General features: G+C 42.9%; 1 protein-coding gene across 1 annotated transcript in view; it reads right to left on the bottom strand.

The window, feature by feature from the left end:
- Nucleotides 1–19,139, bottom strand: part of cacna2d3a (calcium channel, voltage-dependent, alpha 2/delta subunit 3a) — a 170,475-nt gene that overhangs the window by 66,130 nt on the left and 85,206 nt on the right. The window contains 3 exon segments of the mRNA XM_051117795.1: nt 1,990–2,061; nt 5,111–5,128; nt 10,147–10,280. Of these exon segments, the coding sequence (XP_050973752.1) occupies nt 1,990–2,061; nt 5,111–5,128; nt 10,147–10,280 (224 nt within the window).

Here is a 19,139-nt window from a genome sequence, read left to right as displayed (position 1 = left end):
TTTTTAATATGTTGCTAGGAGTCCGTAACACCGTTAAACATGTCACTTCCTGTTGTCAGGAGGTGGCGCTATAATTATAACTGAATACGGGCATGTATATATCTTCAGACCAGGACTCTCATCAAACATGTGAAGTTTGGGGCAGATTGGACATTGTTTACATGAATTACAAAAACTTCCTGTTTTATGTCTTTAGCAACATGCTTTAGCACTTGGTAAGTGTTGCTAGCATATTTGAGTATGTTTTTAACTAGTTTAGCACTCAATGGCTTTTTAGTGTGTTGCTAATAGTGTATCACAGTGTTAAACATGTCACTTCCTGTTAACAGTAGGTGGCGCTATGACTATAACTGAATATTGGCACGTAAAAGTGTTCAGACCAGGACTCTTATCAAACATGTTAAGTTTGGGGCAGATTGGATATTGTATGCCTGAGTTACAGTAACTTCCTGTTTCATTGCATTAATAACATGCTTTAGCATATTAGCTAAGTGTTGCTAACATGTTATAGCATGTTTCTAGCATGTTGCTACCCTATTTAACATTTGCTGATATTTTTAAAATGTTGCTAGGCATCCACAACAGTATTAAACATGTGACTTCCTGTTGCCAGCAGGTGGCGCTATGACTATAACTGAATATGGGCATGGGCATGTGTTCAGATCAGGGCTCTTATCAAACATGTTAAGTTTGGGGCAGATTGGACATTGTATGCCTGAGTTAAAGTAACTTCCTGTTTCATTGTATTATTAGCATGCTTTAGCATATTAGCTAAGTGTTGCTAGCATGCTTTACTATGTTCGTAGCATGTTGAATATTAAATTTGGGTCAGATTGGACATTATGTGCATGAGTTACAGCAATTTTCTTTTTCTTTGTATTAATAGCATGCATTAGCTCTTAGCTAAGTGTTGCTAGCATGTTGTAGCATGATTGTAGCATGTTGTTAGCCTATTTAAAACTTGCTAATGCTTTTTAATATGTTGCTAGGAGTCCGTAACAGTGTTAAACATGTCACTTCCTGTTGTCAGCAGGTGGCGCTATGAATATAACTGAATATGGGCACTGACATGTGTTCAGGACATGAATCTTATCACACCTGTGAAGTTTGAGGCAGATCGGACATTGTTTGCCTATGTTACAGCCACTTCCTTTTTCATGGCGACACGTCGAACTTTGTCAGGCCGCCACGGACACGCCCCTCGGCGAAAACTCAAAAGCTTCGCAATTTAACATCGCAAGGGCCTTATGATAACACTCAGCAAATTTGAAGATGATCGGATAAAAACTGTAGGAGGAGTTCGTTAAAGTACAAGGCCTGAAAATGGCAAAAACTGCACAAAAATCATACAGGAAATTCAATATAACGGACTTCCTGTTGGGTTTAGGAAGTTGCACCAGGAGACTTTTTTTGTAGGTATTGGTGTGCTACACCAGTGTACCGAGTTTCGTACAGGTACGTGAAACGCAGCTCGAGGCGCACTCCGTTGAAATTTTATAGGTGGCGCTATCGAGCCATTTTGCCACACCCACTTCTGAAAACCATATCAGATGTAAATTTTCGCCAGGACTGATGCGTGTGCAAAGTTTCATGAGTTTTCGAGCATGTTTAGGCCCTCAAAAAGACTTTTTACTTTGGAGAAGAAGAAGAAGAAGAAGAATAAACGGAGCAAACGCTGGATTTGTTTGATGAATATTGGCACAAAATTCACTCCATAATATAACCACTGGTTAATACAGTGGTTCTCAATCCTGGTCCTGGGGGCCCCCTGCTCTGCACATTTTGCGTGTCTCCCTTATTTAACACACCTGACTGAGATCATCAGCTCATTAGTTCAGTTCATGGATCTCTCTCCTAATGAGTTGATGATCTCAATCAGGTGTGTGAAATAAGGGAGACACGCAAAATGTGCAGAGCAGGGGGCCCCCAGGACCAGGATTGAGAACCACTGGGTTAATATAACAGAAGTCAAAATTTAGCATCACTCACAGTCTCGTTCTTGGTGCTGAATACAGGCATAGCCACAGTAGTCATGAGCACAGGACCCTGAGCATCTTCCAGCTACACAACAACACATAACAAAGAGGTGGATGAATGTCATTTATTACCTGGTTCTCAGGTGCTTTTACATTTGGTTCTGACAGATACATTTTGAATACTTATATTTATTTCAAAGAAATCAAACTAGTCAAAATTATTAAGTCATTTGGTGCTTTGGCACTAAAATAAGTAAAATAAATTCATAAAGCAAATCTGAGATCTATCTTTCGAATCTGATAATGAAGCGTGTTTCTTAAGCAAATGAAGCTGTATACATATTAGTTGAGATGTTATATTTATTAATTTAACATGTTTCTAGGGAAGGCTATCATTCAGTAGAACTTACGGTATGTGTACTCATCAATGGTTATTCTAAAAACTTAAAAGTTTTTTCCTTAGCATTTTTGAAACGATTTTCATACAGATGTCATCGTTTTCAAAATTATTGTCATTCACACGGATCCATGAATACAACTAAAAATGCTGTATTGCTTGCCAGGCCGGTAGTTGGTGATGCCTTTTTGTAAAGAAACTCTACACACCTACACATATACGCATTCCTGTTGACCGAACACAGAATACATAAGCGCATGATGTTTTCACAAATTCGCATTTTAGTGGTTTACACAAAGATAGTTAATTGAATTGTTTTTAAAAATGTACACTTGAAACCATTTTCAAAAATATGAATTTTTAAGCCCTCAAAAGTTGGAGCTGAACCAACATAGCTCAAAGATTCTGTGTTTCCTGAAACCGCAGTTTAAAGAAACAGTGACAAACAGCATCACAAAGTTGTGTGGTTTGAACTACTGCTGTACAGATATATCTATCATACATAGTTGCAACACTATCTCTCAGAAATTATGTTAAGGAGAATGCTACTGACTAAATAAACCATACACTGGTGTAAAATCTATGCCAGGGATGTCAAACTTGATTCCTGAAAGGCCACAGCCCTGCAGAGGTTGGATCAAACTCTCATTAAACTCACCTTAGACATCTGCATAACATGATTTAAAAAATAAATGGTTTTGGTTTGTTTGTGTAAATTATCTACAATATTCTGACATTAATTAACTCAAATTTATCTCAAAGTTTTACTCGTGTGTGTAACGTTAAACCAATGTTAAACTAATATGGTTCAACTGCACACACAGTTTCAGGAAACAGTGGTGACTAGTTGGTTACTTTCTCCAACAATGCATCATACTATGGTCGTTAATCAATGAGTTACGCCATTGTACCATAAAAATATTACCTTTCTAGCAGTGGGGTTAGCTATAAATTATAGTTGTTTGATTTCTTTATTTTCTTTTTTTCTTTTTAGGGCAATGTATTTCAGGTTTTGCAAACACCATCTACAGTATACTAGATCTTTTTGTTGCTTGACCCCTTTTTGCCGTCCTAATAATGTGTGATAAAATTCAGAATGTCATCATTCTTACAACAACAACAACAACAACAAAAAAGCAATTCTGTGCTTACCCTTACTTAAGCGTAAAAGATATTTATTTATTTATTTATTTATTTTTTACCTTGAATCCTCCTTTTAAAAAACTTGTAAAGAAAGATCAATTCTATATATTTTAACACAATAAAATGTTTTTTATATTATGTGAGCTGTATATTATGTGAATAAATAATTATAATAAAGAAGACCATTACCTGAAGGTAACATTGAAAACAGTAAATATAATAGCAGACATTCAATAAAGCATACACTTCACATGAATAATGTGAAATCTGTGATAAAATGGTAATGAATCTCTGAACGCAGAACCTCATGTGCACTCAGATCATGTGACCTCGTGCTCAGGTGTGGATGGATGTGGCTCAGCTGCCAGAGACTCTGTGGCTGATGGCAGAGGCTGACTTGGAGAAGAGCATCATCATCTGCATCTAAATCAGAAACGTCACAGCCTACTTCTCCGATTGCAGCGACACACGTGCATATGCACAATTCATGCACAATTACACATTCACAATAACTAATTTGATGAATTCATGATCTGTAAACAACTGAAAGTCACAATCATACATTATCACAAGATGTCGGAAGTGAGGCAATGAGCTGCGGATCAGTGGAAGAAAGACAAATCAGCTTAAACTGTCACATATATTCTTCCCGTATTTACCCTTCTCTCTCTACTTCTCTGCAGGAGTAAATGGGCTGTAAAATGATGGATGATTGAGCAGGGTTGCAGTGAGAATTTGGAAACACAACACTCTGAGAACACTACACACACTCAGAGCATCATCCAAACACTCATGCTTATTGTCTTTGATACCGAATAAAACACGTTAGTCTTCAGATGTCACTGAAACCATTTTTGTATCATAGGGTTGACTGATGCTCAATATGCATTCTAAAACAGAGTCGTTTCATGGTCTTAATTAGAGCTGACCTCTAAAGGTAATATGAAATTACATAATGTACTTACATAATGTAAGTCCTACATAAGTGGGTCCAAAAAGCACTCTTAAATTCAACTAACTACATTTAATATCAATTTAAACTATAATACATTTTCATAATTGTAAATAACATGCAGTTCTGAAAATACTACCTTCAGTTTGTACCTACAGTAGGTGTACTCTTTTACAAGTATATTACAGCTTACTGAAGGATCATACTTATGATAATTTTTTTAAGTTTTAGTTTAGTGTCACTCCAGCAGAGTGTGACAATGTTTGGGAGCACTGTGTTTTGAAGAGTTCTGCTGTTCATATGGGGTGCAAAAAAATTCTAAAGTTGAGGTGCAGAATTTTAAGTTAAGTTTTCGTCAAACAAGGCAACCTGTGTTTTTGAAGAAATGGTTGATGTGTAAGTATGGGCAAGTCATCTCTGTCACTGTCAACATACAAAGACTGCCAAACTGCCATACAGATTGTCTAAGTGCACAGACGGCTGTAAAATCAAGTATGACAGTGTGACATACAGTAGACTACACAAACAAAAAAAGAATGAAAACTTGTCGAAACTGCACACAAAAAAAAGCAGATCCACGTAATGGGTTAATGTGTTGAGTAGAAACACCACTAAATCACAAAATGTGAATTAAACCTTTACCTTTTGAGCCTGTGGACGCTACAAAGACAAAACACAGTCTATGATCAATTGAGTGTGCACACTTATTAAAACTTCTCACTATGCTCCTGGTCATTGCTAGTGGTGTCTGGATCTGAAATATATATGAAGCACAAAAGTCGAGCTCCATTTATTTTCTCCATAGGGAAATAGTTATTTAACAATAACTGATTTAACCTTTAAAGACAGACCTGAAAGCTCAGAGGTTGTTGATTAATCATACAGTATATGCTTTTGCTGAACCCATATGTTTGCATTAATTCAACTTAATTATAGCAGATTTCATAATGAAAAACTACTTTACCCATGCTGTACAGAGTCAAAACGAGCGAAGCATGTCAAAAGACATCTTTAGCTTCGCCCACTCCCATGAAACATCACAAATGGCATAATAGAGTCTCCCCACACACTCAAAATACTAGAGTGGAGCTAAAAGAGTGTTTTTTTTTGTTTTTGTTTTTTTTCCCAGAACAGAACATACATATGGTATGTTTTATGGTAACGGCTAGATGGTATACAGATGTACTGTACAATAATTACTGTTTTTGCATAAATGTAAGGTGCAGGTTTAGGGGCTGGGGTTGGGGTAGGTGTAGACGTTAATAAAACACAATCTAATAGAGCTTGGGAATGTATCACTGCGCATTGTATTCTGGGTAGTCACCGGCATGTTTTAGGACACGCTAAATAGTGTACAATCACAATACAAATCACTAGAGGAAAAAACGACTGTATTTGCGTTAATGTTTTTAAGAGCTGCTTGCACTTGCTTAGAATAATTGTACTAATATTGGAATCCATTGCGTTTATTTGAGCACTGAGTCGTGTGGCCAGAACACGACACATACACACTCACAGAAATCATATGGCCGCCTTCTACTGTACCACACACAGGACCGAATTAATTTATCTGTTGCAGTTTTTAATAACTAGGTGGCACTGATATATCTGCCAGATAAAATAAACACACCATAGCTTGATCTCAGCCAGTTGATCATGTAAGTGACCCACCACTTTGCACATTTTGTGTATCTCAGATGTCTGTTCTATTCAAAAGTAAGTGCCTTGCGAATTTGAAATATTCCGCCCTGATTACAGTTCGAAGGCAGCGTATATGTTCCATTCAGTGAGCAATAAAGTGTGCAAAACATGAAGACATGAATTTAAATTATATTTATTACGGAGGTATATTATGTCACGCTTCTCTAGTAAATTTATTGTGTGTGTAAAGACGATGCAGGTGGTGGCGTAGCGCGGATCCATGAACGCATATTCCTAAGTAAAGTAAGCGCTGATGTATTTAATCATATATCATATCGCCCTAATTTCAAAGAAATGAAGTGCAATAAGTTTTACTGGACTTAAATTGAACAAATACACGATTTCTCACAAAGAGCTGCTGAACAGTAAATCAGATGAGTTCCTTTATGAACAATGACAGTGATCGCAACGATTCATGTCACAGATTAAATTACGCTTCCAGACATGTTATTCATAGCGTGAGCACTTACAAATTCACGTGGATCTGAAATTATGAATCTGTAATTAATAAAAAATACAAACGACAAAGCAAGATTTTGAAGTTGTTTATTTTCATTGAGCTGCTTTAACCATTGTGTTGTTTCAAGATGAAAAGCATAAAATTGCGCTTCATTTTAGATCCGTTCTCCACTCCGGTCATGTCAGTAGATATGGCAGTTTATGTCATAGCAAGCGTTTTCCATTCTAATGTGTTTTTAAATATACAATATAAATTTTAAGATCTACCTCCACTATTACCCAGTGTAGACTGTAGTGTCCGTGTCTGAAAATCCCAGAATGCCAGGCGTTGCTGACATTATGTTTCCATACTCTATAGATAGACAATTAAATTTGTTTGACATTTTAAAATAATGTACCATCTGCACTACACCTAAACCTACAGTACCCAACCTAACGCGAAGGTGACATGACATAATGCAATTGCAAGCATGCCGTTTTAGCTTGTTTTTCGTACCCAAGGATTTCGGATCTGAAGTCCAACTCCGTGCTGCCTGAACTACCGAGCAAGCTTGTTACATCCGGTGTTGTGTCCATTTGTTATACCCTGTCATGTACACCTACCCCAACTCTAAACCTACCCTTACTGTATTAAAAATAGTGTGTTGGTAGCATAATCTGATAGGTAGCACTATTTGTCAGAACACCGGAAATCGAATCATATGGGGCTGTAATCATAACTGTGTATGAAAACCATTAAAAGTGTTCGCTGTTTTACAGCCTCTAGTGTTCATTTTATTTAGAAACTGCAGTGATATGTATTTATTGGAATGTATTTCGCGTCTCTCTAAAAAGTTCCCCCAGGTTCATTCTGGTCATGAGACCAGGTTGGAAGAAAACATATATGTGTGATAATGTCTCAGGGTCACATATAAAATCAGGTTCCCTGTAAAGAGAATAAGATGCTGGGAACAAGATGGGAACATCTCCTGTATCTGAGCCTGTATCTGTATCTGAGTCACATGTAAACACATGCCAATCCGACTGGACATGGACAAAGTCATGTAAGTATGTGACAATGTCCATAAAATGCCATCTGTAAACAGTGTCACAGATTTTATTTTATTTTGTTTTATTTTATTTTATCTGAAGAAGCTGCACCGGCACACTCAAAGTATAGTAATGCAATGCCAGCACAGACCATGTAAGTAAAAGGACTACATGCTGGTAAAATACCCACTCCCTAAGGCTGTAAATGAAAACCCCAGTACAGACCTAATAGCAAACAGGGTTTGATCCACCAGAAAGTACCTAATTAGCCCAAATTTGAATTCATGTTCACACTAAAAAAACCTGATAAATGTGTGCAGAGAGGACCATCCTGCTACAGCACAAACCTCCTGTAGGGGTGCACCTCTAGCTAATGCCCTAGAAGAGGCCACACTCTAAGTAGAGTGTGCCTAATGGTAAAGTGACATTGCACGCCTCATAGACAGAAAAACTGAATCACACACCCAGTGTGATAAAGTCTGCTTGGTAGCAAGGGAACCCACCAAAGCACCAAAGCAGACCAAAAGATTTACACCACTGTCCCCAGGAGTGAACATAAATATTCAGGGCCCTGACTGGACATAACCTGCGTAGCCTCTCTTCCTCAAAACTTGAAAAACGACAGGATGAAAGGGAGATGAAGGCACCATAGGCACATAATCTGGCCCAGGGTGCAGAATAACTCTGACCATTCCAGGTGCAAAATCTAGGAAAAGCAACTGACAGAGCCTGCAAAGCCTCTAGCCGATTTAGGTAATTTAGCGCGGTTAACAGAGCTACCTAAGAGTTCAGAGGGAGCCTCTAATAACCCTTCCAGGATTTCTCCAAAGAGGCCCGTTCAATATGAACATGGCAAGCTGAAATGGTGACCACATGCACCTTAAGAGTGGCAGAGGTCCAGCCTGCTAAAAGATACTCTTAATAAACACCAGCTCTGAATGGCCCCACAGTGGACTGGCAGGAAGCAACCAAACTTCTTGAATGCTTTGAATAAGTGAAGACTGCTGCACCCTGAAACAACGCAGGTGGTGGAGTTAGTCTCGATAGGGTGTTGAGGCACCACAACGTAGTGAATTTCTCTCAAAGGGGCCTTGGATGCTTGGTGTCAGGTTTTCTTCTGGTTCTTCCCTCCAAGGGGGGACACAGAAAACTATACAGGATTTCCGGGAGACGTGTGTGTTTAGTTTTTTAACATTGCGCCTAGAAGCAAATATGCCGAATCCTCCTTATGGAGGAAGAAAGCTGCTGTGTTTACGTCTGTGATAATAAGCATTTATCAGGATCAACTAAACACTGAAAATGTGAAAAATGTTTGGCATAGAATCTTTAAAATACGTCCAAGAGTTTTACACACCAGCCTGTTATTGTGGCAACATTTCCACGCCCATAAACATGATGTGGCACAAATCGAAACATGACTGGTTGCTTTAGATGTCAGTCATATGGCCTCTTGGGCGGGCCTTAACCATTCAAGGCAACCAAGGCTATGCAAGACTAGTTCCATCCCTACAAGGGGGAACAATAGCCTTCTGTTACTCTTTGAGAGCTAGGAGGAGGCTAGGGCTGGCTTGCAGATGCCACCAGCTCCTGGACCCAGTGAGGAATAAACTCCCGGAACACCTTTGACTGATTTTTAACCACATGAAACCTGACAACGTTGTTGACAATGTCACCAAACAGGCCAGATGATGACATCGGGCTTTTTTCTTTTTCCATGATTTTAGACAGTTTTAGCGATAGATGAGAGCCCATGAAGCCTTTGGCGGCACTCAGCTCCTTCAGCAGGTCAGCCTTGTAAGCCTGAAACACAGCCAGCAATTTTTCTTTAGTGTGCTGGGCCCAACCACTAGTCAGGAAGCATTCATCAAGTTTACTACGAGGTGTTTCCCATCTTTCCTTAGGCCACTCAATGCTACGTTTTGCCACCACCATTATCACAGCTTTAAGAAGCTCCTGATATGCTATTAAGGGAGAATGCTGCTCTACAGTTGCACTCAGCTCCTTGAAGCCTACATCTTATTCCACGGAAGCAGATGTGGCTGAGAAGAGGTCCTTGTCTGGATTGGAAGAAATCACTGAGCAAGCTTACAAATGTGGAACAGCACCTTTGGAGGCAGTGGAAAGAGCCAGTGAACTACTGTAGTGGAACTACATTTTGAAGAAATTATTCAAGCATCTGGATCTCTGGGTGATAATGTATAGTCGCTGGTCATGTAGCACTCAGAACTGGCCAACAAAAATTAACTACACACTGCAAATTGCACTCATCTTAGAGAATATGGGAACATTTGCACTGTAGCCTGATCCGCATAAAAAATTAAAACCAGTCCAGACAGTGCAAGCACACAGTACACACAGCACTTTCAGTGGGCACAATTCATTCTATTTTAATGCTCTTCCATGCGGTTCATAAGGTTAACAATAACTTGTATGTGAATACCACTCACATGAAAACATCAAAATGTCAAATACATAAATGAGTCACTTACAGTGCTATCAACATAGGCTTCTGTCCACACCATGTCATGCTCTCGATCAATGACCTTCGGCCGACTAAGCACATGCAGATACTCCATCACATTCTCCTGAACATCTGCTAGTGTGGAGATCTGGGTAAAATAACCTGACAACACAGAAAAAAGATCAAAAATTCTAAATATTAATTGATGTGTGTATACATACAAACACAAAAATTAAAAACACTATACATTATTTGTTGTCTGCTGATTTGTTCACATGCTAATTCTACATTAACACTGGAAGGCTAAAGGCAAATGTGCATAAATAAATAAATAAACACAACATATGTACAGAACATTAAATTTCACAACAAATGAATAAAAATATATACATTTTTAAAATGTTTTAAATGAAAAAAGCGGTTGAATTAATTACATTTTACTTTCTTAGTAACATGAACATTTATTACTCTACGAGCAGACAAATAGCAGCAAAGGTGGGAGAAGCCAAGGGCAGTCCTAGTATTTAGAGTAGAACATTACCAGTTAAAATCAAATGTCACTCACAATTGAGTTTCTCAATAAGGATGCATTCCCAGTGCAGTTAAAGGACAAAAAGCACACCATGGCTTTGTCAACCTCTCGAGTAGGTTCTTATTTTGAAAAAGCAATGACGCCGAGACTGTTAAAAAAAAAAGATGTTGGGTCATGTAGTGTCAAAATAACCATATTTTAGAAACTTCCCCAGCTCAAATTTTGGTTTGTTTTGTGTTTTTTTGGAGAAAAACAAACATAAATGGTGAGGAAACACAATGTATTAAATGTCATATCAGCTACCATGAGTTCAAATAGGCAGTATCATAGCTACATGTTTGAAACAAATGCCACACCTCCTTATACAGTATATTCTCCCCACACATTGTATTCACATCAATAAACCAAGATTTGCCTCATATGGATTACGCATTAAAATCCAGAGCCCGCTTCATTAAGAGAAATCCACAAGTCTGTTTCACAGAGTGAAATTCAAGAGCCCGCTTCAGAGAGAGAGGATTTCCACCCCAGAGAGTGAAATCTTGAGTTACAGGGGTGCAGACTTCAGTAAAAGAACATTTTTAGCAATCAGACAGGTCTATTCTGTGCAGTTGTTTGGATATAGGGGAAACAATATATTTATTTCTTCTTTCAATATTGTTTGTTCTTCAGAGATTGTTCAGAAGTATCAGATGTATGCAAAGTATTTGGCTTTACCCATTGGAAATGGGTAAAATTTCATAATTTGGACATTGAGTTGCAATGGGCTTATCTTTAGGACTGAGCCATATAGGGTCTTAAACATTAAGAAAAGTTCATTAACAATTGAACAGGTTATTAAGATATCTTTTAAAGATATCTTTCTGGTTTCTGTGTACTGTTTATTCTCGTTGTGTTTCTTTGCTGCCTGCCCTTGGACTCTTATTATTCGTGGACTGTTTATTGTAGTGGTGGGCATGAAACGCTGAAACAGTTGAAGCAAAGGCTTCGAAACAATTCAACACCCGTCTCTGCGGTGACCTAGTGGTCATTTTCAAGTATTGCACTGAAACAGACTTGTCAACGAATCAGTTAAGCAAACTGACAAATTATAACGTATGTTGTGTTCGTCCATCCACCAAGTGAGTTGGGGGAGTGGTTGGTGTACTCAACTGGCATGCTGTCACCTTAGGTTTGAATCCTAGTTTAAGAATGCATATAATTATAATAAACATTTAAAAGTTGTGTTTTTTTAGTGTAATGTGTTGTAACATCTGTCTGAGAACTGAATGAACTCTTTTGGTCATAATAAAAATAAACATTAATAAAAGACATCAAGCCACAACGTCTGACATTTTTTACACAGAAAGATTTTTAATCAAAAATATTAATTGTTCTGCTGCATTAACTCAACTTTTATACTTTGTGGGAGTTAGGTCGAGACAGGTGCGATTGTGTGGTTTGTTCTCGACCCTGTCAAGCAAATGCAGATTTGGCAGGTAGGCTATGCCACGTTTCGAAACCCTTAAAACACCCGATGCTTTGTTTCACTGTAGTCACGTGACATGGCTGTTTTGAACCACATTTCGGAGCAGCGTTTCTTCAGGATCTCAACACTGTGTCGAAATGTCAGGTTTGTATCAACCAACCATCCCTACTTTATTGAGAGTTTGCTGCCTGCCCTGACCACATGCCTGTTTCTGGATTACGATTTGCCTTGCCTTTACTATTGTGTTTGCCGGTGATTGACTCTGCCTGTATAACCAAGATTTCAATAAAACCTGCAAGTCAGGGCTGAACTGGCGCAAAAAATCAGCCCTGGCATTTTTTGGTCCAGGCGAACCCACCACCGCATAGGTACAGCCTACCATATATATCCCCCAAAGAAAACAAGCTAAAAGGTCAAAGTATAATTTCCAATTAATAAAAATAAGTGTGTAACTGTGTACAGCATATATGCTACAATAATTGAAAATATTGCCAGTAATCTTTACACTAAGGGACAGCAAAGACCTCCTCAAATATTGCAACCTTCATAAGAATAAGAGAGGAAGGCAGAGAACAAGTTAATAAATTAGGATTTTTTGGGTGATTTACTGGCCTAAAAGTGCGTCTGCCCAGTCATCTGAGGTCATTTTTACCCCCCTGTAATTTGGCTCCGAATCTCAGGTTAAGATTATCATTTTGACCTTCTTCTTTAAAACAGTGTATAACTTATTAAATCCATTACATTTAATATTTTGTCTTTCTTCTTCGTTTATGTATTTCTTCTGCCAAAATCAAAAATTGTAACCGAGGACCTCTGGTTGATTTGAATTGACATGGAATGACCCTGTTATATATAGTATGAATGTGTGTAGTGTGAATGTAATCTGGGCATACTACAGTTGCCATATTGTCATTATTATGCAATCCTCCAGCTTTCGACTGTGTTGCTTTATAAATCCTCTCCTGTGACTTCATGGGACAGTAAACTGTCCATCATACACTTCAAAATCTTTGCCTACTTTATAGTAGGGAAATATGCAATTCTGGATGCAGCCCATGCTGTCCTCTTACTCTATTACCTCTATTGCTTATATCATAACCAGAAAGCACACTAAGACCCCTTGGTGGTGTGTATGAAATCAGCACCCTGCATAAAACAGTAAAGGATAACATAACTAATATTGTGTTTACATAAAAAAATGTATGTGTAGATTAAACACATTTTATATAAAAATACATATGAATACTCATAAAATCTCATTGTTTAGATTATCATCCCGTGCAATATTAAGTGCATCCCAAATCGCTTACTAATGCACTATTCTACAACGATTTGTAGAGTAAAAAGTGCACTTTAAATACCTGGATGATGTACTTAACTGAAAACACTTCATGCACTCAACTGTCGCAGTTTCAATTACGTAGTGAAGGGGGACTATCAGACTCCGTTTATGAATGACAAAATAACCTTATAGAATTTATACACTACATGATTGAGTGTCTTCAAAAGCCTTCTGAAGATATCGCTGAATATTTATTTTACCATAGTAAAAGTACAGAGTTTGTTAATGCTTCGCAAACCAGCAGAAGACACTAACCAGCTGTAAATTCCAGTCGTGTTGATGGGGAACGTTGTAACACTGCGTTACAATCTGCCCCACTATTATTAAACTATGCTATTATATGACATTAGTGATGTAATTTACACTATTTACTTTTATGTTTTTTAATAAGAACCACAAGAAACAGGTGAATAAAGACTGACAGTCAATGTTTAATGTTCAGAAATTATTATTTCAAGAAATGTAAAACATTTTGGCTTGTTTATGTGTCTCTTGTTCTGTGAGAGCTGTGTTTGGAGGAAAGAGAGCGTTTTTTCTGAATGTGTTTCATCTACTTGCGCACATTGTTTTGAACTGTACTGTTTAGCTGTGTTCCCTATCTGTCGTACACTCCGAGTTGTGTCGAGTAGTGTACGACACTAGGGGTCGCTCTTGGGAGCCCAAACACCTCTGACAGTATAGAAACAGGCCAATGAAAATTGGGTGTGCAGATTTGCATAGCTGGCCACGCCCCATTCATCCGGGTATAAATAGGGCAGCATGTGCATCTGCTCACTCGTTCTGTTTTTCGGAGCCGAATGCAGCGTCTCTGCGTGAGAAGCGGCAACATTCACCTCTTCGTCGTTGGATCTACGGCACAGACAGCGGTCTCTCCCTTCTCTCTAGCACGGCTGGGTGTGCGAGAGTCCCCTGGGTGCGTCGACGGCGATCTTCAAGAGAAACTTCTCCTCTAAAAAGAGCAAATTTCTCTAAAAGAGCTAGCACAAACGGTTTGTGTGTTTCACTATGCCTTTCCGTTTGTGCCCTTCTGGTTGCGGATTCTACCTCTCCCCTAACGATCGGCACGATCGCTGTGTTCAATGCCTGGAGCGTGGGCATTCGGAAGCAGCGTTCGCTGATGGTGGTTGCCAAGCTTGCGAGGAACTGCCATTAAGCACGCTTCGTTCGAGACTCGGTTTCTTTACGAAGAAGCCGCGGCTCGCCCCAGCTGCTTCCCGCTCCGGTCCTTCTACCCCCGGGTATCGAGCGATGTTTTGCCGGGTGCTTCCCCGAAAACCGCTCGCTCCGAGTGTTTACCGATGGAGTGTCCGGATGACTTTGAAAACTCGTCTCAGTATGGGTTGGATTTGTTATTCGGCGCTCCTGCTGGGGAAAAGGAGGATGCTGCTGCATCGGAGGGAGAGCGCGAGCCGTCAGAGGTTGACGCCACGGCTGAATTCGCCGCTCCGGCGGCCGGATCTCAGTCGATGGCGGATGCCAAAATCGGGGCATCGAGAGATCGGGGTCACGTGGGCTCCCCCGCCCGGCCCGGAGCCTTCTAGGCTGGATGATCGGTTCCTGGGGAAGGGGCGTGACCCTCGGCCGCGCTCCTCCCCGGTTCCATTCTTCCCGGAAGTGCATGAGGAGTTGACGAGATTGTGGAAAGCCCCTCTGTCGGCTCGTTCACGGTATGCCAACTCCTCATCCCTCACCACCCTCGATGGCGGTCCGGCGAGGGGGTACACGGAGGTCCCCCAGGTGGAGAGAGCGATTGCGATGCACTTGTGCCCGGAAAACGCCGCCTCCTGGAGGGGCCAACCGAAACTCCCGTCCAGGGCCTGTAAGTTTTCGTCTACTCTCGTAGCGAAGGCTTATTCGGCCTCTGGGCAAGCCGCGTCCGCCCTGCACGCCATGGCAATCCTGCAGGTCTACCAAGCCAAGGTTTTAAAAGATCTGCACGAGGGTGTTCCCGACCCAGAGCTGGTGCAGGAACTGCGCTCGGCGACTGACTATGCTCTACGAGCTACGAAGGTCACGGCGCAGGCTCTGCGCCGAGGGAGGCCGCCTACGAGAGCAGCTCAGGACCCGCGACCTGCCAGTCCTGCAGCTGCACCCGCCCCGCGGTCCAGCTCTCGTAGGAAGGTGGCACCGTCAGCTCGTCCTCAGGCCACTAAGAACCCTTGCCAGGCTTCGAAGCGGTCCTGAGACGGGCCGCCCAGGGAGGAGGGATCGCCTGACCTGTCCGGATCCGCACTCGACGAGGGGACGAGCGCTGGATTCGGCTTCCAACCGATGGTCAATAAAAGAGCAATTTCTTCCTTCTCTGGGCGTTACACACAGCACTTCCGACCCTCTGCTCGATGGTCGGGTGCTGTGTCCTCCATCCAGGACATGCGGTCACACACCCACTGTGTTCCCCCATGTCCTGAAACATCGAGCTTGTTCGGACGATTTCCCCTCTCGGGGGAATCCTCTGGTCAGCTCTCATGGCACAAATTTGCTGGGTGTGGCAGCCAGTGGGTCCCGGGGCTTCTTATCTCCGGCCACGCACTGCCCTCCCAGCCACACGACCCCCATCCCTGGTGCATCGGGTGTAACTCCCTTGAGACCCCTAGCGGAGAATATTTCGGGTTGGCTGAATTTCCCCAACCTTTCCCGCTGGCTCCTCAGGACCATCCGACTCGGCTACGCTATCCAGTTTGCACGACGTCCGCCCAAGTTCCAGGGTGTGTTAGCTACCTCAGTGCGAGGCAGCAGCGCCACAGTTCTTCGTGCGGAGATCGCAGTCCTTCTGGCGAAGGGTGCGATAGAAACTGTCCCCTCAGCCGAGATGAGGAAAGGGTTTTACAGCCCCTACTTCATTGTACCCAAGAAGGGTGGTGGGCTCAGGCCAATTCTGGACCTGAGGATTTTGAATCGGACCCTACACAAGCGCCCGTTCAAAATGCTAACCCTCAAGCACCTTTTCACGTGTGTCAGGGCTCAGGATTGGTTTGTGGCGATAGACTTAAAGGACGCGTACTTTCATGTCTCGATTCTTCCAAGACACAGGCCGTTCCTGCGGTTTGCCTTCGAAGGACGGGCATATCAGCACAGAGTTCTTCCCTTCGGCCTCTCCCTGTCTCCCCTCATCTTTACGAAGATAGCGGAGGCTGCCCTAACCCCTCTCAGGGAAATGGGCATCCGCGTCTGCAACTATCTCGACGACTGGCTAATCCTAGCTCGCCCGCCATCTCTGGTTATGGAGCCAACACAGACTCAGGTCTCTTCGGGCCACTCACATTGCGGGCGAAGCCAACCGTGTGGCCGATTCTCTGTCACGGCAAGTTTCGCTCGGAGGCGAGTGGAGGCTCCACCCCCAGGCGGTCCAGCTGATTTGGGATCGATTCGGCCAGGCACAAGTAGATCTCTTTGCCTCACCGGAATCCACCCACTGCCAGTTGTGGTACGGGCTATCCGAGGCTCCCCTCGGGATAGACGCACTGGCACACAGCTGGCCAAAGAACCGGCTCAAGTATGCGTTTCCCCCAGTGAGCCTCATCGCACAGACCCTGTGCAAAGTCAGGGAGGACAGGGAACAGATTCTCTTGGTGGCTCCTTTCTGGCCCCACAGAACCTGGTTCTCAGACCTGGTGCTCCTGGCATCAGCCCCTCCCTGGCGCATTCCCCTGAGGAAGGACCTCCTCTCTCAGGGGAAGGGCACAATTTGGCACCCGCGCCCAGATCTCTGGAACCTCCATCTATGGTCCCTGGACGCGACCAAGAGGACTTCAGAGACCTTTCACCATCAGTGGTAAACACTCTCCTACAGGCAAGAGCTCCCTCCACCAGACGGCTGTATGACCTGAAATGGCGCATATTTGTGAACTGGTGTTCCTCTCGAGGGGAGGTGTGGCGTCGAGTCAGTGTTATCCTTCCTCCAGGGGGGCCTGGACAGGCACCTTTCTGCCTCAACACTCAAGGTTCATGTCGCCGCTATATCAGCTAATCATGACTTGATGGGGGGCAGATCGGTGGGGAAACACGATTTGATAATCAGATTTCTGAAAGGAGCCTGGAGACTGAACCCTCCCCGGCCGCATCTGATCCCCTCTTGGGATCTCGCTGTGGTTCTCCAGGGCCTACAGCGGGATCCATTTGAGCCACTCCAATCGGTCGAGGTTGACGCCCTCTCCCTTAAGACGGCGCTCCTGACTGCGCTCACTTCTGTCAAAAGAGTGGGAGATCTCCAAGCCCTCTCCGTCAACAATGCGTGCCTAGAATTTGGACCGGCAGACTCTCACGTTGTCCTGAGACCCCGGGCTGGATACGTGCCCAAGGTCCCCACCACTCCCTTCAGAGATCAGGTGGTGACCTTGCAAGCCATCTCTTCCCAGGAAGATGATCCCAACCTGACCTTGTTATGCCCAGTCCGTGCCCTGCGCATTTACTTGGAACGAACTCAACCCTTCAGACGTTCGGAACAGCTCTTTGTCTGTTATGGAGGACAGCAGAAGGGGAAGGCTGTCTCCAAACAGAGGATTTCCCACTGGTTAGTGGACGCAATCCGGATGGCCTACGAGGCCAGAGGTTTACCCTGCCCACTAGGAATAAGAGCGCATTCAACCAGGGGCGTCGCTGCTTCGGCAGCTCTTGCAAACGGGGCCTCATTAACAGACATCTGTCGAGCTGCAGGTTGGGCTACACCAAATACATTCGCCAGATTTTACAATTTGCACATGGAGCCAGTTTCAGCTAGAGTCTTGAACGTAAGCACTTGACTTAAGCACACTGGTCGGTGTAGAGCTTGCTCAAAGCACTTCCCCTAATTGGTGATTACGCTTCTAAGTTTCAGTAGGTTTCCTGATGTGAACCCTGGACTCCTCCCTCCATCATTGGCACTTCCAGACGTGGCAGAGTTTTGCGGAGGAACTCGCTGCTAACTCCAGCATAAGGTATGAACACTGTTTATTCATGATTGGAGTTGTGCCCCATATGTAGTGGCTCCTCAGGTGGCCCCATGTGTGTATTTTCCACCTATAGCTCATTATGGTGCGGTGTTTCCCCTGAGATCAGGTTGGTCTCTAAGGTCCTAGGTTTGGCTGTCTCCCTTACGTGAGCCCCATCCTGGGTCCCATACCTAACAATTTTCACTTATACCCCCCCTCTGGGCAGGTTGTGATCTCCGTAGTGCCTCTTTCCCTCGGGAAACAGTCACTTCCCCAACGTCCGCCAAGACGCTCAGCCGCTCCACTGAGACAGGCCCGGCTGCAGGACACTGCTGTAACAGGTCAGTTCTTGGATGTTGGAAGGTCACGAAGAGGTGAGTCGCACTTATGTTAACACGCTGGCTTGTTACTATCTGCGCCCGGTCACTCATGACACGGCCAGACTTGTGGCGTGATTTTACAGGGGACCCCTAGTGTCGTACACTACTCGACACAACTCGGAGTGTACGACAGATAGGGAACGTCTCGGTTACGTATGGTAACCCTCGTTCCCTGATGGAGGGAACGGAGACGTTGTGTCTCCCATGCCACAACTCTGGACCGTTTCTGAGTGAGTTGAGACGCTCGGCTCCTCACATCAGAACGAGTGAGCAGATGCACATGCTGCCCTATTTATACCCGGATGAACGGGGCGTGGCCAGCTATGCAAATCTGCACACCCAATTTTCATTGGCCTGTTTCTATACTGTCAGAGGTGTTTGGGCTCCCAAGA

The sequence above is a fragment of the Labeo rohita genome, chromosome 8 (assembly GCF_022985175.1).
Source record: "Labeo rohita strain BAU-BD-2019 chromosome 8, IGBB_LRoh.1.0, whole genome shotgun sequence".
Lineage (NCBI taxonomy): Eukaryota > Metazoa > Chordata > Actinopteri > Cypriniformes > Cyprinidae > Labeo > Labeo rohita.
This window is presented reverse-complemented; position numbering and strand designations above follow the sequence as displayed.